Source organism: Protopterus annectens, chromosome 10.part0 (assembly GCF_019279795.1).
Source record: "Protopterus annectens isolate FY-2018-M chromosome 10.part0, PAN1.0, whole genome shotgun sequence".
In the NCBI taxonomy this organism is placed as follows: Eukaryota; Metazoa; Chordata; order Ceratodontiformes; family Protopteridae; genus Protopterus; species Protopterus annectens.
Window position 1 is genome coordinate 1,448,188,527 of NC_056744.1, and position 12,084 is coordinate 1,448,200,610.

At 41.0% G+C, this 12,084-nt stretch overlaps 1 protein-coding gene across 1 annotated transcript in view; it reads left to right on the forward strand.

The window, feature by feature from the left end:
* NRDC (nardilysin convertase) overlaps nt 1-12,084 on the forward strand; it is an 853,803-nt gene that overhangs the window by 49,215 nt on the left and 792,504 nt on the right. The window contains exon 2 of the mRNA XM_044086887.1: nt 10,033-10,252. Coding sequence (XP_043942822.1) covers nt 10,033-10,252 — 220 coding nt within the window. The remainder of the gene's footprint in view (nt 1-10,032; nt 10,253-12,084) is intronic.

Sequence of the window (12,084 nt, forward strand, 5' to 3'; positions counted from 1 at the left end):
ACAAGAGTGGGCCCAGGACTGAGCCCTGTGGGACACCACTTGTGACAGGCTTTGAGTCTGACATGGCGCCAGCAACTCTGACCCTGTGGGTTCTGTCACTCAGCCAGTTTGCAACCCATCTTGTGATGTATGGGTTAACATTTAAGCTGATGAGTTTTTCAATGATACCCGAGTGGGGGTATTGTATCAAGGCCTTAGCCAGAGATCGTAGGCTGTATGGACTGCCTTTCCTCATCAATGGCTTTGGTGACAAAGTCAACCAAGTTTAAAAGGCATGATCTGCCTTTGACAAAGCCAAACTGTTGGATCCAAAGTCTGCAAATTCCCTATGTCTTTATTTATGAGGTCCATTATGATCCTCTCCATGGCTTTGCAGATAAGGCTTGTCAGGGTCTGTGGAGGCACCGCCATGAGTGGGACCACAGTTGCACAGAGGTAAGACTTTGATTAAACAGCTGTCCTAGCTGTGGGTTTAATTCCTCATTGAGTTGGGACACCATCGGGTCCCATGGATGCTGTGTTTTTGCTTTGGAGAGAGCAGTTCTCCGCTGCTGGAGATGTTTGGGGGCTGCACTCATTTGGTATAGATATCTCTCCTTTTGGGGAGGGGGAGAGTTTGCACTGAACCTGTCAGCCAGTATGTTGGCAATGTCTGTAGGATCAGTAATCTTCACATCATTTTGAACTAGTTCTGAGCATATCTGGGAGTTTCCTCCTAGGTTTCTAACATAGCTAAAGAAGGCCTTATGATTGTCTTTTGAGTCTTTAGCTATTTTTCTCTCGAAATTTGCTTTGGATGATTTTATGATAGCTCTTAGTTTTTACTTATAGTGATCAAGGGTGTCTTACCTTTTAAGGATTTTGCTCTATCTTGTAGTAGCTTCCTCCTTTTGTTGTAGAGTTTGTTTATGGCTGGGGTCCACCAGACTGGAAAGAGTCTTTGTTTTGCTTGGGATTGCCTTATCCATGCAGTCCTGCAGGTGCTGGTAGAAGGCGAGTGATTCAGCGGCTTGAGTATTGTTTTCCGCCGAGCCGGGGCCTGAAAGGAGACCACACTAGTCTTTAGAAGTGTGAAGTCGGCTTTTGAGAAGTTCTTTACTGTGGTCTTTTTATTTCAGGTGGGGTGGGATGAGGACCTCCAGCGAGATTAGTTTGTGATCTGATCTCACCAGTGAGGGGTATACTGTTGAACATTGTGCTCCCATGTTCGTGATTATGAGATCAAGTATGTTATCTCCTCTTGTGGGGATGGTGACTAGTTGTTCCATGGCATTTGAGTTTATGAATTCCAGGAACTGTTGGGCTAGGGTGTTTGGGCTTGAGTAGTGTTCCCAGTCTATATTAGGGTAATTGAAGTCACCTAGTATGATGGTGTTTGGTGATACATTTATCCCTCTAGTGTTTTCAGGAAGGCCATGTGAGTTTCCTGAGTTTGTGAGGGTGGCCTGTAACATGCTACAATTTGCAGAGCAGTCTTGCTTATGGTTAATTGCACCTGGATGGTCTCCGATGCATCGTGCGTTGCCACCAGTCTTGAGGTGTGGGTGTCCTTGATGAATATGGATACCCTCCTTTCTTGGTATTGTCCGGATTTTGGGGCCGGAACGCATGATATGAGGTAAAACCTGATAGCGCTGGGGTGCTCTCAGGAGCCTTGAACCAGGTTTCTGTCACAGCACAGACATCGATGTTCTCCATACTGAGAAGGGCCTAGAGTGCGTGCATTTTGAGATTTAGACTTCTGGCATTGAGCAGCATTACCCTTAGTTTTTTCCTTTTTGTGTTCTAGGGTGGTAGGTTTAGAATTTGAGCCTTGCCTAAAAAGGCACTATGGGGTGGCAAGAGCCTTTGCCAATATCCGAATCCCAGGGTGACAGGTGCTTGCAAAGCAGCGTGGCTTGTCCAGCATGTCATCCCAGGCAGACAGATACTGGATCCCCTTTGAATGACACCAGTGTTTAAGCCAATTGTTAAAGCTGATCATCTTATCTCTGTATTGTGGCATCATTCTTGGTGAAGGTAGGATACTGCTCAAGGTCAGGGTCATACCTGCCTGGGCTACATAATCAGAGAGCTCCTCAATGTCTCTTTTCATGTAGTCTCAGGTCGTTTACACCAGCGTGGACAATGACTGAGTCAAATTTGTACCTGCTGTTGAGAGACCTGAGTGCTTGCGTTATGTGGCGGATTCTAGCGCCCGAGGCAGCTTACTGTGACCTTCTCCTTACTCAGTCTGGTGAGCGTGACATCAGTGTGTCTGACTATGGAGTCACCAATGACTAGTGTGTCTGGCATTGTGTTTGGCCTTAAGGGCTGTGACTGTTTGGCACTGTGTTGTGTTCTGAGGTGGTGGTTGTTTGGGTGTCTGCTTTGGTGGCCTCTGCTGTTTTGGTAGATTTTTGATCAGAGCCTCCGAGTATGTCTTTGTGTGTTTGTGTATGATTTGAGGTTGTAATGGTACTATGTGAGACTGGGTCTATAGTGTGTGTGGTAACCTTCTCCTCCTGACTGGTCTTGCCAGTCCTATGTTGAGAGAGCTCAGCCTCCAGTTTGGCCGTATAGTTGCATCTCTCGCATGTATTTGTGTTTTGTGGGAGGAGGAAAGGGTTGGTACATGAGGCAATTGAAACATTGCCTCAATATTCCCAGGTTCACCAGCTGAGCAGGAGAGGACACTAGCAACTGATCCCTCGACATGCTAGAAGGGTAGACGAAAACTTTAAAAAGAGGTGACCGAGAAATGGGGGTTGCCTTTTGGGGTACTATCTATGACAAGAGTGCCGTATCAAGGTAAGAAGTACAGTAGGAGCGAGTGCTAGGTTTAATAGATCGAGAATAGTCTACTTGGAGTCAAGTAGAGTTGATCTTTGTAGTTATAGGATACGCTGATTTGATCAGTAGTATAGTTCGAGGAAGGTAGTTTTAAGGGAAAATTTGAAGAGTGGGCTTTAGGTAGCCGAATAGTTTAAACCTGCTTAACCGGCACTGCCCTAGTGTGCAACAGTGGCAGCTCCGCTAAATCACTCTAAATCGCGCTAAAGCGTTTATACCAGGGGCTGGAAAAGCTAGAAACTGGCCCAAAACGACCAATAAACTACTAGTTACTGGCTGAAACCTCACAAAACTGGACAAAAGGCAGCTCAATGCTTCCCACTCCCACTGGTAAGCAAGGTAGCTTCCCTTCCCCCAAATAAGGCAAGGAAACAGTACACAGGAACTACAACCAAAGCCCAGGAATCAGCAACTCTGAAACTGGACTAAACTAGTAAAGCAGGAAAAACAAGAGAGATTTTTTTTTTTTTTCTTTTTTTTTCACAAAACAGGCAGAAACAGGTACAGCAAACACTTATAAATGCTATGAATCAGCTACTACAGCTTACACAGAAGAATTTGCTACAAATACAGTCAAATAGTAACAAACAAGGATTCCAAGTGCAATATTAAGTTAAATGCAGTAAAAACAGCTTCAATGTAACAAAGGCAGGCGAAATACAGTTGCTAGGTATTCAGATGTGGAAAGCAACAAAAAATATACTTAGTATCAAGAAAAGTCGCTTATTCAGCTCTCTGCAGCCTGGATTACTCTGCTGGCCCACGTGGAGTCTGCATCTTGCTCAATTTCTTTTATATCGCATTCTTGTCCCAAACTGATTTCTTGGTGCTGCAGTTTCATGCTTTAAAGGTTGCTTTTGCACGTTTATCAAGACCAAATGGCATTCTTATATCATATGAAAAAGTTTTGACAACTTGCAGTAGTGCTTTCAGTTCCTTTCTGATGAGCTATACAGTTTTAAATCCTTGACAGAGAAGATAAGTCTTTACACTTTGTTTTTCTAGGAGCCAAATTATAGCCATGGCCCAAGGTGTTAAGTAGACAGCTTAATGGGTTAAGGGCAAGACAGAATAGCAGTGGTGACAGAGTCACCCTGGAATATATCGCCCTTTGAATTTTTAAACCTGGAATAATAATTTGTTCTTTCTCATGGCTTAACTGCAGAGTGGTCTTTCACTGTTTCATGGTCACTGTAATGTATAACATACAACCTACAGTGATAGACTACATTTTTAAGCACTTTTTTTTTTTTTTTTTTTCCATGAATGTGGGATACTATCAAATGCTTTTTTTGTAGTCAGTCCATGCCATACTTAGATTTTTCCCCTTCTTACATTTCTCCACTATGACTTTATTTAGCCACAAATTATCTTTTGTTCCATATGATTTGATTTTATTGACTTTTTATTTTTTATTCTTTTGCCATAATTGAGATTTTCTTCTAAATGACTATAAACTCTGTTGGCATCAATTCCAGTATATAGTTTATACATTGTCGGAAGACAAGTTATTGGCCTGTAATTTCTAGTACAGCTTATAGGTTTGTTCTTAAGTAGGAGCATTGTTTTTTCCTGTTAGCTAGGTTTGTGTCTGGGGTGTGCATGTTAACCGTTCTTACTCATGGCTAAATCTTCATGCAAACATGTTAATACTTTTAACCAGAAGCTGGGTACTGCGTCTGAGCCTTGGGTTTTCCAATTAGAGGCTTTTCTTAACTTTGTTTCGATTTTTCTAGCTGTTGCTGCATCCCATTTCATATTCTGTACCTTTAAACTTCGTATTCTTTTAATTCTTCTATCCATGTAGCATCTTTATGTTCCACAGGATCTTCATAAATACTTCTGCAAAATTTATCTGTTTCTTATTTTTTTGTGTGGTCTTTCAATTTCTTTTACCTTGTTTCCCAATTCTGTATAAAACTTTTATGGGTCCTCAATAAATGTTTCTTATTTTGTACTTTTCCTTTATATTTATCTGTGTTAACTTCTAACTTTTTCTGCCTTTGCTGAAATTTTGTTTATTTGTAGTAGTGCATGATGGATCCTGATCTGTTCTGATGTTGTACATTGCTTTTTTCACATGTATCTTTCTAAGTCATTTTTTATTGATCTGTTCCCTCTTCTATAATCTTCTAACAGTGATACTTCTTGTCTTAATTGTTTTATAATTTTCTCTATTTGATACTTCCATGATGGTATTAGATTTCTCCCCTTCCTTTCACTCACTTCCTTGTATTCTTGTGGTAGAACTTTGTTATTAATTTAGCTGCACAGTAATATATTCTGTTTATTTCTGTTATATCACATGGATGTCTATGGACAGTAAACTACTGTGTTCATTTGTTTTATCAAACTTCTGACTTTTTGGGTTTTATTGACCTTCTGCAGTTTATTTATTTCATTGATCTTAATATGTCCATCTCTATTAAATAAAGCAAATTTCTTTTGGCTCATTTTCTTCTAAACTGAGGTCACGTTTTTGTTTTCTATTTCCTGTGAGCATTCTATAGAAAGTTTTATAGTACTGTGATGCATTCTGTTCAGTTTCGTCCTGTCATCCATTTCTTTGTCATATGGGAACTCACAGGCCTATCGCTCTGCAACATTGAGTGAGTTTCGAGTTTCTTGTTCCTTCCCTTGCTATCCAGCTTCAAGTTTACTTTTATACTGGTTTCCTGTGGAAAGCTCTAAAATATCTTCATATGGCACCTGACAAATTGCTTCCTAATCCACTGTTTTCCCCTTAATTTGAATGTCCATTGCTCTGTTCTGTTGTGGTGATTTCTGGATTAGATTTTCCACACTGAATCCTTCACTTCGTAAATACTTCATAACCTCAGTTTCTATTTCTTTAACTTCTCCATTACTAATCTCCTTATCTACTGTTCAATACAAAAAATAAGAAGACAAAGAGGAAAGGTTTTCCATGTTCAGATTCCTTTTCCTGTATTTCCCTTCAAAGATCTTTGGTGTTGCTCATTTTGTATTGATTTAGTTTTGCTTAGTCCTTTTTATAGATATTGCACCATATTAAATGTTTTTCTTTCTCATGTCAATATTTCTTCAGGCGTCTCCTGATCTTCCTGTTTCTCCTTACTTTGGGGACTCGTTCCATCATGCTGTGATGTAACCTGTGTTAGACCTTCTACAACAAATCCTTCACTTTGCAAGCACTCTGTAACTTCACCTTCTATTTTTTCTAACTTGTACTTTACTAATCTTCTTTTCTCCATTCCCTGTTTGTGATATTTTCTTTATTGTGAAATTTTCCACGTCTGGATGCCTTTGCCTGTATTTCTCTTCAAATATGTTTGGGGCTGTTTTCTTTAAATTGATTTAATTTGGCTTTCTCATTTGCATAAATATTGTACCATATCAAATTTCTCTTTCTTTTCCATGTCCATATTTTTTTTTATACTTTTCAAAAAAAACTCTGGGTTTTGTTTATATTTTCACACTTCCTCAGATGCTGCTTTTTCCAAACAGCTCAAAGTTTTGGTCTATATACTTGCTGTTTTTTTTTTCACAAATCTGTTGCATTAATGAACACACATTTTTTTTTTTTTTTTTTTTATTTGAAGCTTCTGACAGTTTTTCTTGTCGAAGTATTTTTCTTTCCTCTAATTTCTCTCAATCTTTTTGTATATCTTGTTCTAGAAATTCTGGGCTTTTTGCATAATAGTGATTGTACGTCATTTCTGTCTTATCCACAATAGTCCACTCTATCGTCTTTATGGCTCTTCTTTGGCCTATCTATTTTTGTGGACTACTACTTCTACAATGGGGGGGAGGGGGCATCCTCCCCCTGGGCCTGGCCTGGCCCCATTATAGGAATGTTTCCATAGTTTGAGGATTCTCCACTGTCATTTTTTCCAGTCCTGGCACCAGTGCTCCTACCAAGATTAGGCACTTTTTTTTTATCCTGGTTCTTGTGCACCCAGCTCTCTTTTTTTTTTTATTTTTAACCTACTTCTGTCCGTGATATATGCTATATAAATGCATTTTCTATATCCATATCGACTTGGTGAGATTTTGTGAAAAACAGGATCTACCTCATGAAGGTACTCACAAAGACTTGAGGATGAATTCAGTTTCAGCAGTACTAGTCTCCTTTACTTGCTGAATTGTCATCTCTCCATTCGGACCTTTCAGTGTAGGTGACATACTGTATTGTGAGGCATGTCATGCAGGCTTACACTGAAGTAAGACTTGCACTGTGAGTAAATATACTGGAGTTTTTTCTTTCTGTATGTAGCAAAGTACACAACACTAGAAAAGCATGTAATGAAATAAATGTATGGACTGGGTTTTGAAGTGTGGGTTATGCATGTTAATAAAGTAAATACAGTAATTTCAGTATGTGTTTGTGGTAAACATTTAGTAAAGGATTGTAATTTTTAAAAAAAGGTATGGAGATGTGGGGAGAAGGAACATGAGGCAAAAAATGTAAGCTGGTATGTGAAAGGTGTAAAGAATTGTGGCACTTTGTTTGATCGTCCTATAGCTACTCCACTGACTCCTTATCTTGACTGCAGAGCTGGAGCCTTCTTAAGAGTAGCAGTGTCCCATTTGTTCATCCAGCAAACAAGGAGTCTCATGTACACAGATTAGTTAAGCATGGTTATACACACCCTGTCTTCTCTGTGTGGGTCTTAAATTGTCTACTGCATATACTTCACTTAGAGTTAACTGGTACATGAAGCAAAACAATCTGTGGTGGGATTGCCAACTGGTGGCTTTTGTTAAGTTTCATTGACGGCTGTCTGCTTTCCGGTCGTCAACCCTATCCTCTCGATAACCTAAATATGTGCCTGTCTCATAATGCAGTAGATTGTTCTGCTGGGGTGAGAGGTGCTGGACAGGCTGTACAATGTTATGCCTGGCTGTCTCTCACCAGCTTTGCCAGTAACACCAAAGGCAATTGAATGAGTTCTCCCTTTGATGGGGCAGTACCCTTTGGTCCCTCAGTTAAAAATCGTTTTGGAAAAAACGAGAACAAGGAAGTAAGGATCCTAACCGCTGTCAGGGTTACATTTGAAGCTACTTGAGCCTGTTCTCGTGGAATGATTGGAGCCTGTTCCATCTTTGGTTTTAGTATGGAAAACAGCATAAATATAGCAAAGGTTCTGCAGAATGTTATCATGGCCTTGGTAGATTTCAGAATGGCACTATACCCGCAGGCAGCAACAGTTTTAAGAAGGAATACCACAGTGCCCTGTCTGGAGGGATGTGATGTGCTCCCTGAGAACTTGACTGACTGCTCCACTCAATGGCATGGATGGCCATCATGTGAGCAAGTAGGTGAGGACTGTCAAAACCAGAGTCTGCATTATCATATTTATTATCCCCCCCCCAATAATGTTAATTTCTTGACTCTTTCCAGTGTCATTTCCTATAAAATGTGTGAAGAGAGAAAACAGGTAGCCATCCAGGATGTCCCACCCAGATAAAATGTAGAAGGCTTCATAATTTCTAGATTCTTTTCAGTACAAAATAATAAACTCAGACTGGTTGTCCTTTTTGTGTGGCTTTAACCAGTGCTTTCTCCAAAAATTCCATTTGCATGATCGTAGTACCTCCAAGATTAAATGTCTTCTTTGGACCTCCAGGATGCCTACGTTCAAATTGCAACTGTTTAAGAGTCTGGGAAGTTTTTTAGAGTCCTGACTCAAAGCCAGGCACTACTAAAGTCACACCTGTTTGGAATTACCACAGTTCCCAGCACATTCACCAAGAGTGTGTCTTTTGTTGCAGCAAACCAGAGGCTACATGATTCCAAGGTGTTTCCTTACTAGCTGTACCCATAGTAAACAATTTGCTAGGAATGAGCGTCCCTCTTAACCTTGTTTTTAGTCTTGAGAATTGTAGTGAACACTGCAAATTGTCAGCTGATGACCACTTGGATGATCACATTCAGCAACTGCACTCAGGGCAGTTTGTCTTACTTGTGGGCCAAGTTTCACCCTCAGGACTGCTGTATGTCAGATCCTCCAGAAACCATCAATCCTAGCTGCTGTTTTTCTCCGTACATTAGGACTTGACAGCAACCGCAGTCTAGATGGCTCCCAGTTCCAGGTTTCATATCATAGTTCTTCAGTGAACCTTAAAGGAATAGTTTATTCGGCTTTCTGACCCCATGACCTTTCCAATCAAAATGTCCAAGAAGATAAAGGAAGGTCTTGCTTTAACAATCAATCCTAGCTGCTGTTTTTCTCTGTACATTAGGACTTGGCAGCAACCGCAGTCTAGATGGCTCCCAGTTCCAGGTTTCATATCCTAGTTCTTCAGTGAACCTTAAAGGAATAGTTTATTCGGCTTTCTGACCCCATGACCTTTCCAATCAAAATGTCCAAGAAGATAAAGGAAGGTCTTGCTTGGTGTCTGCATAACATAAGTCCATCCTTTCCCTGAAGACTCCTTCCAAGAGCCCAGTCAGTCTGATAGTAGCGTGTCACCATGGCCACCTGTGCCCTTTGTATTCGAAATGAGTGCAGTCCTCCTCCTCACACTGCAGGCATTTCAGGACTTTCCCAAAATGCAGTTGCTATCCACATTGCTAATATGGCCATTTCAAAAGATAGAACTATCCTACACTTACTCGTTCTGTGAGAAGTTTATGAAAGTAATTGAATGGGCTGTGTGCAGCAGTTGCCTTCTTATGGACAGTCGTATGCTGGGAGAAGACAGTTCTTTAGCAGATTGCCCCTGTTGATGCCTACTGATGGAAGTTCCATTGTTGTGGGAAGCCCTGCACCTGTCTGCAGCCTCAGCCAGCACAAAGTCTTTCTCTTTATTCCTCCCCCAGGAGAGCAGCTGTAAATTTTTCCAAACGGACCCACCCTGTTTGTTGTAGCCTTGTATTAGTTGTTACTGTGCCTCAGCACTGGTTAACCAGTTCAGGAGTGGGACCTGATTCACCCACCTTAAAGGGAAAGTGGGTAGTGGTAGGCAGTCTGAAACGGTTTTAGATGCCGGACTGCTTAGTCCTGTGGGCCGAAGTCCTACTGGTTGATGAGGATGGAACGGAGTATAGATCTAACCATGTGTATGTCTGTGTACAACTTTTATATGATTATATGGCCATCTGAATTGCTGTACTGCCGGTCATCGTGTTTGAGATAGTTTAGGATTTACTGTTATTGTTTGAACTATTTAGAGACATTTTTGTTAACATTAAATATATGCTTCTCCTATCTACAGATACATTGTGTTGGACAATGGCCTGCGTGCTCTTCTGATCTCTGACTTGAGTAATTCAGGTGGGGACCATGCACAAGTAGCTTCCTACGAAGATGAAGATTCAGACTCTGATTCTGATAGTGATGGAGCATCTGATGAAGAAAGCGATGACTATGACAGTAATGATGAAGATGTAGCAGAAGATGGAGAGCAAAGAAGGAAATCGTGTTCAGAAAAGCAGGTACAATTTGACCCCAACCCTACTCCTGCCAAAACAAAAATCACCACAATCACAGGCACATTGTAGCACTAGAACACTTTCTTTCCATTTTTTCTTTTCACAGGACTTGGTATTTCATCTTTATCTTCTTGACTTGAAGAGCAGAATGGGTTCAGGGTTCTAGAGAGTAGAGAATGGGTTCAGGGTTCTAGAGAGTAGAGAATGGGTTCAGGGCTCTAGAGAGTAGAGAATGGGTTCAGGGCTCTAGAGAGTAGAGAATGGGTTCAGGGCTCTAGAGAGTAGAGAATGGGTTCAGGGCTCTAGAGAGTAGAGAATACTGAAGTCAGAAAACTGAAAGTGAGTTCAGACCTTTAACTCAATCCCTCCAGTACAGGTCTTTTGAGTGCGTAACCAGTGGGGTGTGGCTTAAGCCTTAAAAAAATGAAGTTTACATTTCTAACAAATACTCATTGGCAGTGCCGCAGAGGTCAAATATCAAATTGAGACTTATGAAACCTGGAAGGAGAACATGCGGAGAGGGTGGAAGTATTAAACAGAAAGGACAACAAATGTTTTGTTAAGCTACATTCCCCACTGTAATAAAAGCTTAACTGTCTTCATTGTTGTGAATAAAATGAATTCTAGTTAAATGACTAAAATAAGGGGAAGGGTATGATGCTTTAAGGGTGAGAAATTTACTGTGTAGACCAGTTCTTCTTAACTAATGTACAAGGTTGCACTTCATATTGTCTGTGTTCTGCCACAACATGCACTGTACCGTTCCTTACTACAGGGTGGTCCAAACTAGCTGTTTTAATACAAGTATACAGAAGAGTGGAGAAATGAAGAAACCATTGCACAATTTGATAATTGTAATTGAAGCTGTTAATCATAGGCTCATAGGAGATTACTAGTCGAATGGCCCTGGAGCCCTTACAAGCCTAGCCAAGAGTTTATCCCCAAAAAAGAAACCTCAGTCAGCACCTGTCACCCCTGTCAATGAGGGACACAGGTGGAACCCCTGGGACAAATTTGTAGTTTCCCATCCACTCAATGTTGCGCTTGAAGAGGGTCAGTGACGTACTTTGACGTGTTTGGGGACTCTATTCCAGAAACTGGGCAGCCTCTGGGAGATGAACCTGTCTCTTCAGTAGGTTTTGTTAATGTCGTATATTAGATTTAGGCTTTTGATCGGGTAATGCACAAGGAGTTAGACTTGCAGATATGGAGCATCTCTAGTAGACCAGGTTCTGAGATTGCCTTGTATGCATGACCACGATCACCTCTGAGCAATCTGTACGATACTTGGTAGAGTGATAGTGATTTGAACCTGTCCACATAGGACAGGTGTTGGAGGCCATGGATTCTCTTTGTGAGGTATTTCAGTGGCTTTTCCAGTTGGTGCAGGTGTTTGGAGAGGTGCATGCCAAACAGGACATTGTACTCAATTATTGGCCTAATGAGGGAGGAGTACAGAGAGGTAATGACCTCTTCTTTTTTTTTTTTTCTGTATCCAGTCCCTTTCCTTATGAGATAAAACAAGTATAAGGCTTTTCTGACCACTGCTGCTACATGATGGTCAAACATCAAATTATCAACCTGTGTTCCCAGGTCTCTCACCTCAGGTTGTGTGCTTGGGGGGTTGTCGTTTATGTGGTAATCAGTATTGGCCATGTTTTTGCCAAATGGTATGATTAATACATTTTTTTGCGTTTAACTTCAGACCATGACTTTGGCACCAGTCATTTGTTGCTGTAAGCCCCTCTTGTAGTATGTTAACATCATTTGGGGAGTCGGTGACAGCACCCAACTTACAGTTGTCTGGAAACTTGGTCAACCATAGAGCTTTTGTC